Source organism: Scardinius erythrophthalmus, assembly GCF_964197995.2.
Source record: "Scardinius erythrophthalmus genome assembly, chromosome: 8".
Classification (NCBI taxonomy): Eukaryota; Metazoa; Chordata; class Actinopteri; order Cypriniformes; family Leuciscidae; genus Scardinius; species Scardinius erythrophthalmus.
Window position 1 is genome coordinate 16283714 of NC_138228.1, and position 18889 is coordinate 16302602.

An 18889-nucleotide genomic window follows, 5' to 3' on the forward strand; every position below is an offset into this window, starting at 1 on the left:
AAGACAGGGAGAAATATTCCCTGGGCCCAGGTGTAGCGGTCAGAGGACCTAGAACATAACAGCACTGCCAAGGCAATCAGAAACACAAACTCATCCAGCTGTCCACCCCTCTAAAACAGGTTCTTTAGAAGAGACATTTATTTCAACAGCAGAATGCATGCCAGAAATGAATAATTTACAGCAGCATTTTCATGTCTTTGTCCCCCATTTCCAGTTCAAGAAAGTCCCTGCGAAAGTCTAAGCAAGGCCGTCCTTTTCTGCCCAAGGTCCATCCAAACAGAGCTGACCAATCGAGTTCATACTTTTAAGTTTTGCATTTGAAATCCTTTCGTTTACAGCGGTTTCCTGTTGGTTATATATTTAGCTACAATGGGAGAGAGTTTATCAGGCAGAAGTTAATTATGCCTGTAGATAACACCATCTGTCATGAATAGCAGAATATGCTTAAGCACCACCTGGAATCCAACGCCAGACAAATCACTCATTAACAAGAACAGCTACTGTAAACGAGTATAGAAGTGAGTGGTGCTGTAAATTCACATGCAGTTTGTACACAGTGGCATATATTTTGGACCATTTTTTCATAGTCTATAAGTTCACAGCTACATTCAGATACATGTGTGCTGTGCGCATGGCCTCAACAAAAACGTCTTGCTAAAACTAATTCGGTGAGATGTGAAAGTAGGACTTCTCAAGGAGTCCAGGAGCCTTGTCCCATGCTGTGTTCTGTCTCTGATCTCAGCAGGTTTAGGAACACAGCTGTCCTTTCCTCAGCTGAGGGACAGACGCAGTATATTATATAACAGTTATACAATTGTCCTCCCTTGCCCTTTCATATTTAAAGTCAACATAAAATCAAAATCAACTATTTACTTCCGATTTACTTAATCTTAATCAGTCCATAAATTGTTCCAGAGAAAATAAAATTAGTTTTTGTTATCTCTCATCAAAATGCATCTCTAAGGCATGTACACACACACACACACACACACACACACACACACACACACGAAGAGTTCAGATGCAAAAGCCTCTAAGTGCCATCTGAAATTTTCTTCAAGAATGATCTTTTTATAAAGCTTGTATATTTAAGTTAAGTAATTTCACTTAAATGACAATTAATAGGTAATTTGCAATGCCATTTAAGTGAAATTATTGAACTTAAATATACAAGCTTGATAAAAATGACTATTCTAGAAGAAAATTTCAGATGGCTTTTGCATCTGAACTCTTCATATATATATATATATATATATATATATATATATATATATATATATATATATATATATATATATATATATATATATATTAGATATGTCTAAAATAAAGTCTAATAAATAATGTTTTAATAATATACATATACATGCATAGATACATACACAATATGCAATTCATACTTAAATTAAAATATAATTTTTTAGAGACTTATTTGCACAACATTACAAACAATTTATTTCAATCCTAAATTGAGGCAGATTGAAAAAACTATGCCACAAATTGGTCCAGTCTTATGCTTTTGTCACATGAATAAATGTCAAGTTTTGATGAGAGTTTACAAAAACAAATGTTTTATTTTTTCTTGGAATATCTTATGGACTACAGTATATATATTATATATATAGTAGGGAACACCTACTTTTCATTATTTAATTAATTCCCTGGGAATAAAATTCATAAAAAAATATGCCGTTTCATTCAGAAATGTCACATTATAGTAGCAAAATGGGTCGCGGACATAATGACCATGTTGACTTCAAATATGGGCTTGAGTGTCACATAAAAAGAATGGATTTTAAAAATTTAAATCTAAACCTGTATTTCTTTAGCGGTTACAAAGGCCATCTATAAAACATAATAATACAGTTATGCAATCAAAATAATTATTCTTCAGCTGAAAACACATCCTACATACTCTCCATAGCGGTAGTGTGGATTGGTCTTTCGTAAATTATTTGTGTTTGTCTTTTCTAAATGTAGTGAAAACCAATAGTCCCAAAATATGTGCGACAAACATGACAAAAATGATCATAATGGCAGTATATGATAAATGCCACCATATTTCACATACTCGACCACAATGGTTTTATATAAACGTGAATGTGAACATAGATAAAATCAAGTCAACAAATAACTAAGGAGAAAAGGTTAGTGAAGAGGGTTTGTGTACCCTAACAATGCAGTGGTTTACAACGAGGACAACAAATAATAAAATAAAACTATTATGTAATATTTTAGATATACTCTGGCACAGTACAAAATTAAATATTAATCTAAAAAAATAGCAGAAAAGATTTGTCGTTTTTCTTGTCAGGAAGAGCTTATTCAGAGGAACAACACCGCCCCATTAATGGATTTGCTGAGGCATTGCTTTTGCAGCAGATGAAAATAGAAAATGCGCGGAGGAAGATAGAAAAAGGGGGGAAAAGAAGAATAAACCATAACGAAGCAATACCTTAATTAATGGATATGTACATGTACATAAACAGAAGGGCCTACATTTCTGATACAAAGATATACAGTATATGTTAAGGTCAACACACTCTATACACATAATATTACTGACAAGTTCATTACCCAGAATGCACTGGGATTGTGCTTCAGCTAAATGGAGGTTAAACGGGGTCTTTCAGCATCCATGTTTTGTCCCTCATAAAATGAAACAGGTTTTTTATACAGACTGAAACCTGTCTCACAGTATATTTTTGTCATATTTACAGGTAGTTCAGTATCTGTTAGCATCACATTACATCCTCTCAGGGTTTGAGTCTCAATACGTACTGTAGGCGTGAATGAAGATGTGCTCTGGTTCACAAGTAAATCTCTCTCACACACACAATACAGGAAGTGGAATTCCGCCCTTCCTGTCTTCAGTCTCAGCGTTATGTCTGTGGAACAGTAGAAGTCTGTTGGATTTCCGCATCCTTTTTATTTGGCGTCCAGGTCACACGCTGCGGGGTACCCGCTGCATCTCGTGGGTCCTGCGGTTGCGTCCTTTCTTGTTTTCCTGTAGCAGCTTCCACTTACTGGCGTGTGATTGGCTGGAGTGGAGGAGCTGGCTCGAGTGTGATTGGCTGCCGTGCATCAGATTAGTTTTCTGCCTGCGCTGTTTCCGTTCTCTCTTCCAAACCTGTTCGCAGAGCTGGTCGACGCTGTTCGGGCTCGGCGGGTTGATGAGGGAGAGGAAGTCGCGGTACCACATCTTGCCCTTGGCCGGATCGTTGCTGTCCGGCGTGTCTCGGTGCAGGAGATCGTCCAGGTGTTCTGAGGGAATGACGTTGAGGGTGAGGCGGAGGAGGGTCTGGATGAAGCCGTGCTCGACAGCATGGCAGTAATACACACCCGAATCCTTCTGATAAAGGGTTCGGATCAACAGACCCTGTTCTGTGCCCAACACCCGCTCATCGGACTTTATCTAAAAAAAAAATATATTTTTAAACACAAACACAGACATATGGATCAAATCACATGCTGAGTACTGTAAACATTATTGACAACAACAGTTTCAGCATTTTTGGCTGCATTCACCCCATAAACCAAAGTGATTCAATTTTCTAGTCTAATATGATTGCTTTTTATGTGTTAAAAATAAAATTATAAAAGTTAAAAGAATAAAAAAGTATTTTATATATGTACTGTATATATATATATATGTACTGTATATATATATATATATATTACACTTTTATGTTTATTTATATTATAAAAGTATAAACAAATATTTTATATATGTATATATAATACTTTTTATACTTTTTCCACAATTTTGAGGAATTTTGAGTAATTTATTGAAGCTTGCATGAATTATTGCCTGTTATTTAACATTGTCTGGATGTCCATGTTGGAAATTGGAAATTAAAAATGTCAGATTTAGTGTGATTTTTTTGTTCACACATACAAATTTGTCATATGACATTGGTCATATGTTTTTGTTGGTAATATATATGTTTGGCATAATATTGGTCAAATATCTTGGTTGGTAAATGAATAAATAAATAACCAACCATGAATCAAACCAGCACATATGTAACATTAATCATGTGAACTCTTCCACAAGGTCAGATGTTCTTGCTCCCAGTAAAGCACATGATGCTATTTTTATCATTATCAAATCATGCTGGAGATCATGACCATCAAGCTTGTGCTGCTAAGTAAAAGAGGGGAAAAAAACATGTTCAACTTTTTACTTAAATTGTTAAGCTGAAAATATATAATAGAAAATAGAAGTGTTTTTCCTTGTGGTCTCATACTTCGGCTTTTACTTGTGGACTCAACCGTTTACACAACACAACATACCTCTTGTTTGCGGTCCTCTCCGTGTCTCTGAAACTGCCAGTAAATAAGGGCTCGCTGGGATTTAGGACTGCACTCCAGAAAAGAGCTGCTGTTCTCAACCCCATATACCACCCTATCCAGCAAATCTCTCTCGCCATCTGCCTCATCTGCTCAGATAGATGAGGAAACAACACAGAAACACAGAGAGAAGTGAGAAATCTTGATTCTGAGACAGGACAGACAGGACATCCTGCAGTGAGAATACAAACTGATAGTTCAGACCATATGCTATATCACACTACAAAATCACACCCAGCATGTCTGTATCACAGCATTATATCTCTCAGTGCGTTTCGAGTCCAAGCGAGCGAGAGAGAGAGAGAGAGAGAGAGAGAGAGAGAGAGAGAGAGAGAGAGAGAGAGAGAGAGAGAGAGAGAGAGAGAGAGAGAGAGAGAGAGAGAGAGAGAGAGAGAGAGAGAGAGAGAGAGAGAGAGAGAGAGAGAGAGAGAGAGAGAGAGAGAGAGAGAGAGAGAGAGAGAGAGAGAGAGAGAGAGAGAGAGAGAGAGAGAGAGAGAGAGAGAGAGAGAGAGAGAAAGAAATCACTTGTTGTGTTAAGTGGCATCTATTCCAATGCCTTTAATTTTCTTCTACCATTATTTTAAGTTTGGACTATGAAATATCAGAGTGCAGTGCTGTGGGTTAGTGGTGTCACTGTAATGAGGTGTGTTATACCAGAACTCCGACACAGGAAATCTGTGTGTGGTCTACCATTCAAAAGTTTGGGCTCTGTAAGATTTTTTGGTTTTATTTTAAAAAGAAACGAATACCTTTATTCAACAAGAGTGAGTTGTTAAAAAGTGACAGTAAAGATATTTACACAATATATACATTAAGGTTTACAAAGATTTTACATTACAAACATTCAGAAATCATACAGACCCCAAACTTTTGAACGCTATAGCGTATATCTGCGTGGATGTGTATAAGTGCACGTTCTAAAGCCTGTATTTTTGCAACAGCTGTGAAACGTTTCTCAGCAGTTAGACATGTGTCATTAACGTAGTGGTATTGACTTTTTAGGCCTCGTTTCATTTCAAAAGCTTTAATTAAACACAAACCTGGAATGCACGTCACATATGCAAGGCTTTTATTAGTTACAATTATCTCCTCTGCATTTTTCTAAATTTTCGTTACCCCCGCACATCCTGAGTTTTATTTTAAAAGTATGACGCCCTGTTAATGTGCCCTGACTGCCTTCTAGCTCGCATGTTATCATCAAGTATTAAGGCTATGTTTTTGGATCAACATCCTTGTTTGTCCTGGTCTGGACCAACAATACCTATCAACAAATCAGATTTTCTTTTGTTTTTTTTTAGGATAGAATTTTCTAGGATATAATTAGGGCTATTGTTTGATATAAATGCTATTCCAAAACCAACAAATGATGTTGGGGAAATGTCGTGCATGATTGGCAAACAGAAGGTTGTTGGTTTGAGCCCCATACGAAGTGAGACATGAGCCATCAACATTGTGACCTTGAGCAAGTGAATTGTCCCTGTTATAGGTGTTTTGGCACTTTGTATTAAATCATTTGCTAAATGACTAGCTAGTAGCCAAGAGTTTGGGGTCTATGCGATTTTTTTATGTGTTTGAAAGAAGACTCTTATGCTCACCAAGGCTTGTTATAAAGTACTGTAAAAACAATAATATGTAAGCAATAAGGTACAAGAGGCTGTACTGTATCCTGAAGTAAAATCACTAAAAGCCTTCCTTCCGCTGGAAATAAATAGTCCGACAGTGAACAGCAACATACGTTACATTATTTCACCATTAGATGGCGGCAAAGACTGTCTTTATGAGTGAGTGTGTCAGTAGAGAAGACTTTTATATCGAAAGGACTGACACTTGTGAACACAGAGAAGAAATACTCAAATGACTAGGGCACGGGGAAACCAATTAAAAGGACAATATGTCATAGCAGACATTCAAACTGATTATTTATTACGAAGATAGGACTGACCTGAAGGAAAGTGCTTTATTTACTGTAAATGCAGGTGCACTCGCTTACTCAATCTCTCACAACACTCTATATATAAGCTTCAATGAACAATATCATTGAGAACAAACATATGTACACGTTGCTAAGGGTGGTTGCTAGGGGTGTTGTGTAGTGATAGATAGAACTGTTGGGTGAAGCTGTCATAGCTGTGTTTTATCGTGAATAATTGACCAATCAGAATCAAGGACTGGAACTAACCGCTTTATAATGTGAATTATAACATAACTTTTACAAATAACAGTTAATTTAATATTGGTAAATATTATTAAATAATAAAAAATGTTTTTCTAATCTGAATATATTTAAAATGTAATTTATTCCTGATGGCAAAGCTGAATTTTCAGCATCATTATTCCAGTCTTCAGTGTCAAATTATCCTTCTCAGAAATCATTATTATATGCTAATACGAATTGTTGTTCAAGAAAAATGTCTTATTATTGTTATAAATATTGAAAACTATATTTGTGAAAACCGTGATATACACTCACCTAAAGGATTATTAGGAACACCATACTAATACTGTGTTTGACCCCCTTTCGCCTTCAGAACTGCCTTAATTCTACGTGGCATTAATTCAACAAGGTGCTGAAAGCATTCTTTAGAAATGTTGGCCCATATTGATAGGATAGCATCTTGCAGTTGATGGAGATTTGTGGGATCCACATCCAGGGCATGAAGCTCCCGTTCCACCCCATCCCAAAGATGCTCTATTGGGTTGAGATCTGGTGACTGTGGGGGCCATTTTAGTACAGTGAACTCAGTGTCATGTTCAAGAAACCAATTTGAAATGATTCGAGCTTTGTGACATGGTGCATTATCCTGCTGGAAGTAGTCATCAGAGGATGGGTACATGGTGGTCATAAAGGGATGGACATGGTCAGAAACAATGCTCAGGTAGGCCGTGGCATTTAAACGATGCCCAATTGGCACTAAGGGGCCTAAAGTGTGCCAAGAAAACATCCCCCACACCATTACACCACCACCACCAGCCTGCACAGTGGTAACAAGGCATGATGGATCCATGTTCTCATTCTGTTTACGCCAAATTCTGACTCTACCATCTGAATGTCTCAACAGAAATCGAGACTCATCAGACCAGGCAACATTTTTCCAGTCTTCAACTGTCCAATTTTGGTGAGCTTGTGCAAATTGTAGCCTCTTTTTCCTATTTGTAGTGGAGATGAGTGGTACCCGGTGGGGTCTTCTGCTGTTGTAGCCCATCCGCCTCAAGGCTGTGCGTGTTGTGGCTTCACAAATGCTTTGCTGCATACCTCGGTTGTAACGAGTGGTTATTTCAGTCAAAGTTGCTCTTCTATCAGCTTGAATCAGTCGGCCCATTCTCCTCTGACCTCTAGCATCAGCAAGGCATTTTCGCCCACAGGACTGCCGCATACTGGATATTTTCCCTTTTCACACCATTCTTTGTAAACCCTAGAAATGGTTGTGCGTGAAAATCCCGGTAACTGAGCAGATTGTGAAATACTCAGACCGGCCCGTCTGGCACCAACAACCATGCCACGCTCAAAATTGCTTAAATCACCTTTCTTTCCCATTCTGACATTCAGTTTGGAGTTCAGGAGATTGTCTTGACCAGGACCACACCCCTAAATGCATTGAAGCAACTGCCATGTGATTGGTTGATTAGATAATTGCATTAATGAGAAATACAGGTGTTCCTATTAATCCTTTAGGTGAGTGTATACTGTGTATATACTGTATAGATAGATAGATAGATAGATAGATAGATAGATAGATAGATAGATAGATAGATAGATAGATAGATAGATAGATAGATAGATAGATAGATAGATAGATAGATAGATAGATAGATAGATAGATAGATAGATAGATAGATAGATAGATAGATAGACATACTATATATATATATATATATATATATAGATAGATAGATAGATAGATAGATAGATAGATAGATAGATAGATAGATAGATAGATAGATAGATAGATAGATAGATAGATAGATAGATAGATAGATAGACATACTATATGTATATGTATGATTCTTTTGATGAATAGAAATTTCAAGAAAACAGCATTTGTTTGAAAAAGATACCTTTTGTAACAGTATAAATGCATTTACTGTCCCTTTTAATGCATTCTTTGTAAATAATAGTTAATATTATTACATCTTACTAATCCCAAATTTTAAACGGTACTGTATTTAAATCTAGTTATCAAGTAGAGACCTAGAATAAAGTTCTAGATTGTATAGGTTTAGATTTGCGATTGTTAACCTACAGTAACAGTGTGTTGTTGGACACATTATAAACACGGTCTGACATTTGCTGGTATTTACCGTGGTGTTGCAGATCTGAACACTGAGTCAGAGGGTCTCCATTCCTGATATCCTGACGCCTCGTTCTCCTGCAAGCATACATCACACAGCAGAGAATTAGAGAGGCCAGGTGAGTGTGAGCGCACTGAAACTCACATATCCACTCCCACACACATCTGTCTCGCAGAAAAGCTCTCACTTTGTTATGCTCAAAGTAAATCAAACACAGCTCTACATGAGCATAAGTGTGTCTGAAATGGAACCTGTTTTAGCTCTGTGCTGTTTAGTCTTTAACCTTATGAAAAGAGATATCATGCGATATATGTCCTGAGACGTCTTGTACTGAATGTACCTTTGAGGCAACTCGGTAATGCTGGCAATATGTGAGGCATTTTCAGCACCAGTAGTGCACAAAGAACCTCTCAGAGAACCTCGTCCACCAACATATTTCTTGCTACTGCAATATGACATGGACCGTAAATGTGAGACCCATATTGTTCTTGTTTTGGAAATTGAAGATAAAATATTAAGCAGGGGGTGTGTTTGCTTTTGACGGCCCAAAGGAGATAAGTTTCTACAATGGACAGCTGGGAAGTCCAATGAGGCTTTGATGGACACCTCAAAAAGTTCAAGAAGTTAAATATGAAGTGATATGTATTGTGAAAAGTGCTTTCAAAACTTCTAATGTTCTATATTTGGTTAATTGGGAAGTATATACTGGTACAATTGAGGTTAAAGTCCACATGAAATCAAAATTGACCATATTTACTTTGTTTGCCTAAATTGATCGTTTTGTGGTGAACAATTCATCCATGCAAGTCAATCCACACAAAAAAAAATTTTGGCTTCGTAATCTTTAATCAAAATCTGAAAATGCCCCTCCCCTCTGCTTTGGAGGACCTTCCCTGATGACGTGGGTTTAACGGCTTGGTTTGGGAAACGCTTAACCACTCCCCTCAAACCGTTAGTCTGTTATGAGCAGAGATGGAGAGGAGGAACGCTAGAGTAAAACCCTGCCCTCTGTTCAATATTCCGTTTCACTGGGAAATACGTCACAACACTGGAGAAAACTTTTTCGTTTGCAACTTCCGGTTCACGCAGACTTTAAGTTTACCCAAAAAAGGGAAAAAAATAAAAAATAAAACCAGTATAAATAAAATTGTATATAAATATTAATAAAATAATTCTGCTGTTAAAGTTCTATATTAAAAATACAGTAAGAATCACAAATATAGTGCATGCAACATGCGTGCTAAGACATACAATAGCTTTGTGAGAGAAACAGATAGAAATTCAAGTCAGTATTTGCTGAGAAACTTCTTATATTTTAATAAAAAATCTGAAACTTTATTGGTTTGTTCCATCCACAAACCTATTATATGGCTTAAGAAGACTTTTTTGGTACTTCTTATGTACTTTTTTGTGCCAGCCCCTAGTCAAGATATTTTATTTTATTTATGTACAGTATAGACTGTGCAGCTCAGACATTACTAAAAATCTCCTTTTGTGTTCCATGGAAGAAAGACAATCATATAGGTTTGAAAATGATATGACGGTGAGTAAATTATGACAGAATTTTCATTCTGGTGTTAATTTTTGTTTCAACTACGTGTTGTTATTGTTAATTAAAACTGTTTTAAAAAAATGGTTGTCGTTAATTTATTTAATTTTAATTCATTTAAAAATGTATTTTAAACGAATTAATTTAATAAATTAATACAAATATTAGCTAAAAATTAAAAGAGAATATATATAAATGTTTCCTTGCCAACTAATTGAAATAAAAATAAATTAAAGCTAAATATAAAAAACACACTATTGAAAAAGACAAAAATCACATAAAACTATTAAAACCTAAAATAAAATGAAAACTAAAACCCCAAACAAAAAGCTAATTCAAAATATTAATAAATACTAAAATAGCAAATAAATATTACTAAAATACTCCTTTAAGTTTGCAGTGCTGTGTTGCATGTTGTGCTTTGAGATGCAGCCTAAACATAGCATGTCATTACTAAAACCTAATTTAAACTAAATGTTAACTAAAACAACTTTGACAAAAAACAGTAGCTTTTGGTATAAAGTATATTAGCAATCTGAAAGGAATTCAGATGCTCATTGTAAAAAAACAAAAACAGCACAAAACTCAGTGGAAAGGAGCATCTTTTCATCTTAGGTCAACTTTGTAGTGTTTCTGTGTTCGTCACTGTACCTCTTAGCAGTTGGGAAGTATCGGGAACACTGTGAGCCGTCCCAGGCACAGTAAGGATCACGTGCCAGACAGCACTCGGCGCAGGCCTTCCCGTACACGTCACAGCGATGCAGAGGCATCTGAGAAACCCCAATGGTGGATCCAAGATAGAGTTGTTGCTGTAAAGATAGAGCAGAGCGATTGAGACATCCCTGAAACAATGACGGCAAAGTTTGTATGGTCTGTGCTGGTGTGATAGCTGAGGATTCACTGAGGATACGGGAACTTTCTCTGGGCTTGTACGCAGGTTTTTAATAATGTATCGCTTCAGATAACCTCTCAGTGTCTGTTTGATTATTCACACCGTCTAAAGGAGAGCTCACGCTGCAGTCCTGAGTGTAAAAAAACAGCTGGTGTGAGTGACAGTGTGTGTGTATGTGTGGCCTCTAATGGCAATACCTCATGTTGCCGTGTTCTGTGAGTGACTGTGACAGCAGACCCTGTTCTGCGTAATGTTGATTGAAGCCAAGCAACGTGTGTATATGTGACCCAGCCTAAGACTGAAAGCTGTGTTGGGGTTTTTTGGTACATGATAAATCTGGTTGGTCTATATCACCTCTGTCAACAAAATGCAGTGTGGCGTAGCAATTTTCCTACAAAACACCTCTATCTATCTATCTATCTATCTATCTATCTATCTATCTATCTATCTATCTATCTATCTATCTATCTATCTATCTATCTATCTATCTATCTATCTATCTATCTATCTATCTATCTATCTATCTATCTATCTATCTATCTATCTATCTATCTATCTATCTATCTATCTATCTATCTATCTATCTATCTATCTATCTATCTATCTATCTATCTATCTATCTATCTATCTATCTATCTATCTATCTATCTATCTATCTATCTACATCCATCCAGCCATCCATGTGCACCTGTGTACTATAAAGTATTAGGCCTGTTTAGGCTACTTTAGATTCACTCTGTTCCCTGCACTTCTCACCTATCAAACCAATTATGTTGCTCAGTCTTGCCTAATAGAATCATGTTCAATGCCGCCACTTATAAAGAGCTGCTTTCACCACCTTTATTGCATTAAGGGATGAGTTGATTGGAGTTCTCATAATACATACCTGCTTTGTGGAGAGTTCCATGGCAGTAATGGCTGTTGGTTCCTGTAAAAAGATGTTGTTTTTTTATGTACTTCATATTGTTTATCACCAAATTATTACAAAATATTTCTCAGTATGAACAAGGGGAAAATTGATAAAAGTCTATAAATAGTGCCTTTAGAGTGTTTTGGTGGGGAAACGCTACAGCGTAGAATGTACAGTATTTTGTTTTCTAGGAAAAACAATACTAATATTAAACCTTTTGGAAATAAATCTCTATAAAAGACTCACTCTGAACACAGTCATCTCTTCCAACAGGACTTCCTCAAGGTCATGCCATGTTCCTCTAGGGATGGAAACCACCTTAAGAACTGTGCCCATGTCTATGGTTGAAAAATAACATGATTAACTTGTGTTTTACATAAAGCACATGCTGAAAAAAACATATAAATCACATTATTTAAAAAACTACACACCAGTGCCGATAAACATGACATCATACTGGCCGTCCTCCGCCTCGACCCTGTCCACCACTATCTGAGTGAACTGGTAGTCAACATCAGTTTTGATTATGATTGGACGGTTATTGATGGGGAACACTGGGTTGTACATGGCCGGGTGGCTTCTGGCAAATGTGACAACGTCGTCAGGAAAGTCCTTTGTTGATTCAAAACCATCAAACGTTTTGCTGGGGCACTGTCAGCATCCAGGAGAACGTGTGTTAAAATCATAGCAGGCAATTCACTTTCATTTGAAAAGTAAATTGTACAAAGGTATCTGCACGGATTAGCCGTCTTACCGTGCCAGGTCTTGGGTACGGCACTCTACCCAAAAATGGTACCCATTGGTAGTTGGGTCCATCTCGGTGGGCATACGGGCCCAGAAACACCCTCCTGATATCTGCCATACTGTACATGCATACCGCTGAGCCCTTAAAGATGTTACTGTAAACCCGAGAAACAGTAATTATGAGTTTTTTCACAGGTTCACCTTTAGAGACTTAAGACACAATTATCAAGCTTTGAATATAAAAAGACAGAATAAGCAGACAGGCTTGGTGGGAAATGGGAATTTGGTGCAAATTGGATGTTTTAATACCTGGATGTTGTAAATACAGCATAGATAATAGGGTTTTTCGGATCCTTGGAGCTCATGAGAAAAACATCCTCTGGAAACGATCAAATACAATTTCAGTGAGGCAACTGTGAGTGGTCAACTAAATACGTCGAAGTAGGGCCGAAGAGCAAAGGATGAAGGTATTGTCATAGCGTGGGTAACTTACGTAGTTCATCAAAGTGTGTGTCAATGCCGTTCAGGCCAGGAACGGAACAGATTAAACGGGCCTTCAGGAAGGTGGTCCATTTGTTCACCAAACTCCTGTGGCCCCCAAAGTCGTTCTGTCAAAAACAAATTAAAACCAACTCGTATCAAACATATTTCAAGTTTTGTTTTTTACATTTTCTGAGTAAAATGTGAGTGTTGCTTGTCCATGCAAAACTTAAGGTCATGATGCTATAGGCAGGGATGCTTGAACTAGTTTAGAGATTTCAATTTAAGGAAGTCAAATTAGGAAATTCAAAGAAATGCATATAATACATATAAGTGAATTTTGACTTGACAACTGCATTTAAACATTTAAAAAGTCTTAAAGATTTATAGAATAGTGTAGATTTTTCAGAATAACATCTGTCCAATTTCTTAGTCACCTTTAGACATTCTACTAACTATAAGTAACTTAGCAATTACATGTCAACTACCAGTCATTAGAGTATTAGAAGTCTGTCTGCTTATTATCTGCTAACACTTTATTTTAATGCTCCCCAAAAGTCTACTAATACTTAATACTCTAAAGAGAGTTAGTTGACGTAGTTGCAAATTAATTAAAGCTAGTTGACATGTTGTTGTAGACAGTCTACTACTAATATAATGACTGGTAGTTGACAAGTAATTGCAAAATTACTTATAGTTAGTAGAATGTCTAAAGTGTACTACCAAAATAAAGTGTAACCTTTCATTCATTTCAGGAGCACAAACAAACAAAACAAAAAACATAAAATGTTCTTAGCAGGGGCAACTATCAACATGACTAAACATCAGCAAAATATCTCAATTTCTATTAAAATGTGATAAAAGTGTTCATGAATTTAATTTCATAATGCAAGATTTTTACATCAAAAACTGTCATAATTTAGAAATAAAAGTCCCTGTGTCTCTTAGATACTTTTCAACAATTTTCAAAACTTTTACAACATTTTTACCATTACAGCTGCTGAGATTTAGCCTGGTAATACCAAACTCTGCTACTTCGCTTTGCTTCGTAGACAGAGTCTGGAATGGCATAATAGAAAAGCGTTTTCTTTCTCGCGGGGGGCGATTGTCTGAAGTTTAAAATCATTGGTTTCCCGTAAGCCAATCACATAACGTTTGGTTATGGCGTGTGTTATGCGCATGCTCAGCCGCATCTAACTTCCACAGTAAACACATGTATGATGCGAAAACAAAACCATCGAGCGAAATACCGAAGTGAACATGGCTGTGAACGACTTTTGCAGATTATGTGAAGTAAATCTACGCATCCACGGTACAGTCAGTGTCTACATCATCACGGCTCTCAGCCCGCCCTCTGTTCGTTGATTGGCCGGCTGTTTTCAGGCCGGAGGAAAACGGAAAGCTATTACGCTGTCTCAGACTGAGTACAGAAGCAAAATTAAATTGAGCGGAAGTACGAAGTCTGACGTAGTCAGGCTAGCTGAGATTAACTAATTGTGGAAAGTGTTGATTACAGCATTCTACTGATACATTCACATGATAAAAAATAAACAGCCAGCCTTGCGCTAATGTATTAACTTCTATTACATAATAAAGAGGGGCAAGAACAAAACAAGTCATTTTGGCAGCTTGGTTTAAAAAGAAATGCATTTAAACTAACGAGGTGTGTGCATGTGCATTTACACACACGTTTTACACCAAAAACCTGGCAGTCGGCATTTGAAACACATGAGCAATATAAACAGTCTCCCTTGCTTTGGATTGATCAGCTCTAATTAGCAGGGCTGGAAAATGCATTGCATTAACTAAACACACACTCTGCATAATGAGACAATTGTCTGCGACGGTGAAGGGAGGATTCCAGTCATACCGGAATACTGAGCGAGCTGTAATTGAGAACACCTTTCTACCGCTTCAAGCGGTAGACTCGCACTTGAGCTGAGCGAGTCTGCCAAAGTCTCACATTTTCTCCACAGAGGAGTCTTTGTTTTCTTGCCTGACGGCTCCTGTGACATTTTAGGCATCTCTTAAGTTTCACGGTGGGGGGTAAAAAGCAAGGCCGCAAAACAGCAGAGTTGAAGCCTAATGCAAAAACACTGGCTCTGGCCATCCTGCTACCTGTCTCGACACTATGAGAAGAAGAGGAATGGAGAAAAGGTTTGTGTGTATGCATTATCACAGCAAAGACAAATCAAATAGGAGATCTTGTTAATATTTTAATCATCTTTCCTAGATAATGAAATTAAAAGGAAGCAGTCTTCTGTTTCTTACATTATTCTCTTGAGAATAAGACTTGTGCTCAAATCCACCAAGATACTGTAACAAAGTGTACAATCAAAATGTCAAAGATTTCAATTGGGAAATCTTCCTAGATCAAATTATCGGAGCTATGCTAGCCGCATTCATTCTCTATACTCATACTGTTTGCTATTATTTGTGACTATTTTTATTTTAGAAAAACATCTGGGTAACCCATGGGCACTGAAAAAACATTTCATTTCAAACATTTTTGCTAAATGACATAACTTTGCGTAATATTTTCAAAGTGCCTAGTGAGTGGTGCTTAAAAAAAGTTAGGCTTTATCAAATGAACGCAAATATGGCAACATTTTATTACGTTAGTTGTTGTACGTATCAGCAGTTCTTAAATGAAATGTCCAGTGAGTGGCACTGAAGGGTTAATTCTCTATCAGGTTTGAAAATAAGGTCACTAAACTAAACCAAATGTGAGGAAAAAAAAAAAAAACACATTTGCTGAAGCAACCATGTTTTGAAGCAAAGCATGCCATTTTATCTTGCTTTTACAGTGCAAGTCTTTGATCTCTATTGCCATAAATCCTATTTTATGGGACGTTATTAGCTTACAAATCATGTACTTTGGGAAAAGTGTTTTGAGGTCATATACAGTAGTATTGTGTATGGAACCGCACGAACATAAGTCTTTATTGATAGATAATCTGCCCCTGTAACCGTAATTTGTGTGAAAAGGAATAAAAGTATTTGGTGGTTTACTGCCATATAGTTCATTTCAGTTGGAAACTTCAGTGAATTGTAGGCTTATGTATTTTTGCGAAAATGTAGGTAGAGGTGTTTTTCCAATGAGCCTAGGGTGGATCTGGGGCAAAGTTGAAACAGAACTGATAATTCCAGTCTTCTAAGATATACAAGGAAGCAGATCTCACCCCCCATTGACTACCATAGTATTTTTTTTCCTACTATGGTAGTCAATGGGGGGCGAGATCTGCTTACAAACATTCTTCCTTTAAACTACAGCAGAACAAAGAAATGAATTCAGGTTTGGGACAAATTGAGGTTGAGTAAATGATGACAGAATTTTCATTTTGGGGTGAACTATCCCTTTAATAGCATGTTTTTACTCCAAACTCTCTTCATAACATCAGTCGAGTGTTTGAAATAACTTCCTTTTTTGAGCTGATGTAGCTTTGTATCACAAAATGAGGCGACAATATATTATTTTGAAGAGTCTGTGTACCTTGCACAGCTGTCCGATTCTGGCGTGTGTGGCTTTGCTAATTTGCTCCCCATCAATGGCGTTCTCTCTGAAGAACAGATAGATCTTGTCATCTTCAGGGTTGTCACTCTCTGGGATGAGATACACGCTGACAAATCTTGGATCTGGATGGACAACAAACAACGCATTAACACTAAAGTATAAAAATACATAATACAGCAAAAATAATTTATCCAAAACTAGTACAGAACAATGAACAAGAGATTATTCACATTGCAAATTAAATTTTATTGTTTATACTGTATAGGTGAATGAATCTGACTCTTCAAATCTACTTTTGCACTGTGTGTGTGTGCGTGTGTGTGTGCGCGTCTTAGTGAGATGTTAAACTCCCGTAGGTTCTATTTGCAGTGTTGTGGGCCCCAGCTTTTCACAGCCTGTTTTTCATGAGTATTCAGGGTTATTGCTTTATTCACAGAGAACCAACAGCCACATCACATACTGTAAGCTCACATCACCAGCACTGTGGCACTAACTCACAGTGACATAGACAGTCAGCTCACCACATCTACAGCACACACACACACACACACACACACACACACACACACACACACACTACTATGACGCAAAACATGTTCACTGGAGGCAAAGGCATTCATTTACTCTAATTCAGTAAAAAAAAAAAAAAAAAAAAAGAAGAAGTATGAGGAAATGAATGACGCTATTTGGTATATAATCCTAATTCCATCAGATTTGCACAAACACTCATACATGTTAGCACACAAGCTGTGAGGTCGGGACATTCTTCTTCTTTTTTTTCAGATAGAGATTAAAAATCCAGTTTTTCTAGTTAAAGAATTCTCTGTTTCTCTCACATATAAAACTGCACATTTGTGTGGGTAGTTCATGCAAAACATGACCATAAAATAATATTTTTATCAAGATGTTGTGATAAAATTATATAAATGTCCTGTATATTGAGGGTTAACCATTCCTTTAAAGTTTTTATGTTTTATTCTGTGTATTAATTCTATATATCTGAGACTTTCACACTTTTTTGTTTTCAATCCGACCATAAAACACTTATAAAAATGCTGTTTAAAATACAGTTTTAAAAAAAAAAAGTTTAAATTGTAATATTTCACAATATTACTGCTTTTTTCCTGTATTTTTCAAATAAATGCAGCCTTGGTGAGCATTGGAATCAAAAATATTTAATAATTCATTCAACGGTAGTGCATGTGTATCAAGTACGTGTATTTGTTTGCATTCATTTTAAATATATAAAAAGTCATGACTGCTGTGTAAATGTGTTTTTTGCATGTCTCACCATTGAGCCATCTGGAGTCGTGCTGCTCCGTTCTGATTGGATGGTGCTTGCCTAAAGTTCGGAAAATGGCAAAGTCCCGGCCCATGAAGTCTGCTGATGTCCCAGCATACAGTTCCCCATCTGATGATCAAAAACGCCAATTAAAACTCATATTCAGGAGGGTTAATGTGAGTTCAAAGTGGATGGCAAGAATAAAATATCAGGAGACGGGAGCGGGAGGATCTAGTTCAATCTGGGTTTTGTAAACTTTAATAACGGCTCAGGTGAGGATTCAAAGAGGTGTGACAGTCAACACGCACAGGCAATTTCACGCTCAGGGATGGCGTGAGAGAATGGGACTGTGTGTGTGTGTGTGTGTCATAAGTGACCTTTAATCTGAGACGAGAGATTTAACAGTATAACGCTCTGTAGGTAGAGCACTAAACCAGAGGAACAGTCTGCACTGGTCATCTTGAAGAGAGACCACTAATCAAGGGTGTTGAGTTTCAATTTAGAACACATGAACCAAAGCAAAACACACTCTGGATTATGTACTGCCACACACCAAACACACACACACACACACACACACACACACACACACACACACACACACACACACACACACACACACACACACACACACATAATGAATGTTTATTCATTGTCGCTACAGTAACTAACCAAATCTTCTTTATGTTCTGTTTATAGTTAAATTAATTTCTCAGAGAGCTAAATAAACCAGCTCAATGAAGCATAACAGACCTGGCTATTGAGAAGAGAAACATGTTCTGACTCTCTCTTTTATTACAGGTTGAGATGAAAATTATACATGAATTTCAGAAATTATACACTGTAAAACCCAACAAGTTAACTCAACTCAAACC

At 36.9% G+C, this 18889-nt stretch overlaps 1 protein-coding gene across 3 annotated transcripts in view; it reads right to left on the bottom strand.

The window, feature by feature from the left end:
* Positions 1-1429: 1429 nt before the first annotated feature.
* Positions 1430-18889, bottom strand: part of sema3ab (sema domain, immunoglobulin domain (Ig), short basic domain, secreted, (semaphorin) 3Ab) — a 52103-nt gene continuing 34643 nt past the window's right edge. For all 3 annotated transcript variants that reach the window (XM_081372570.1, XM_081372571.1, XM_081372569.1), the window contains 12 exons: positions 18024-18143; positions 16712-16854; positions 13232-13346; positions 13048-13117; positions 12749-12893; positions 12426-12645; positions 12241-12332; positions 11971-12012; positions 10844-11001; positions 8653-8720; positions 4297-4442; positions 1430-3415 (listed from right to left, as the gene is read on the bottom strand). In XM_081372570.1, coding sequence (XP_081228696.1) covers positions 2945-3415; positions 4297-4442; positions 8653-8720; positions 10844-11001; positions 11971-12012; positions 12241-12332; positions 12426-12645; positions 12749-12893; positions 13048-13117; positions 13232-13346; positions 16712-16854; positions 18024-18143 — 1790 coding nt within the window. In that variant the 3' untranslated portion in view covers positions 1430-2944. The remainder of the gene's footprint in view (positions 3416-4296; positions 4443-8652; positions 8721-10843; positions 11002-11970; positions 12013-12240; positions 12333-12425; positions 12646-12748; positions 12894-13047; positions 13118-13231; positions 13347-16711; positions 16855-18023; positions 18144-18889) is intronic.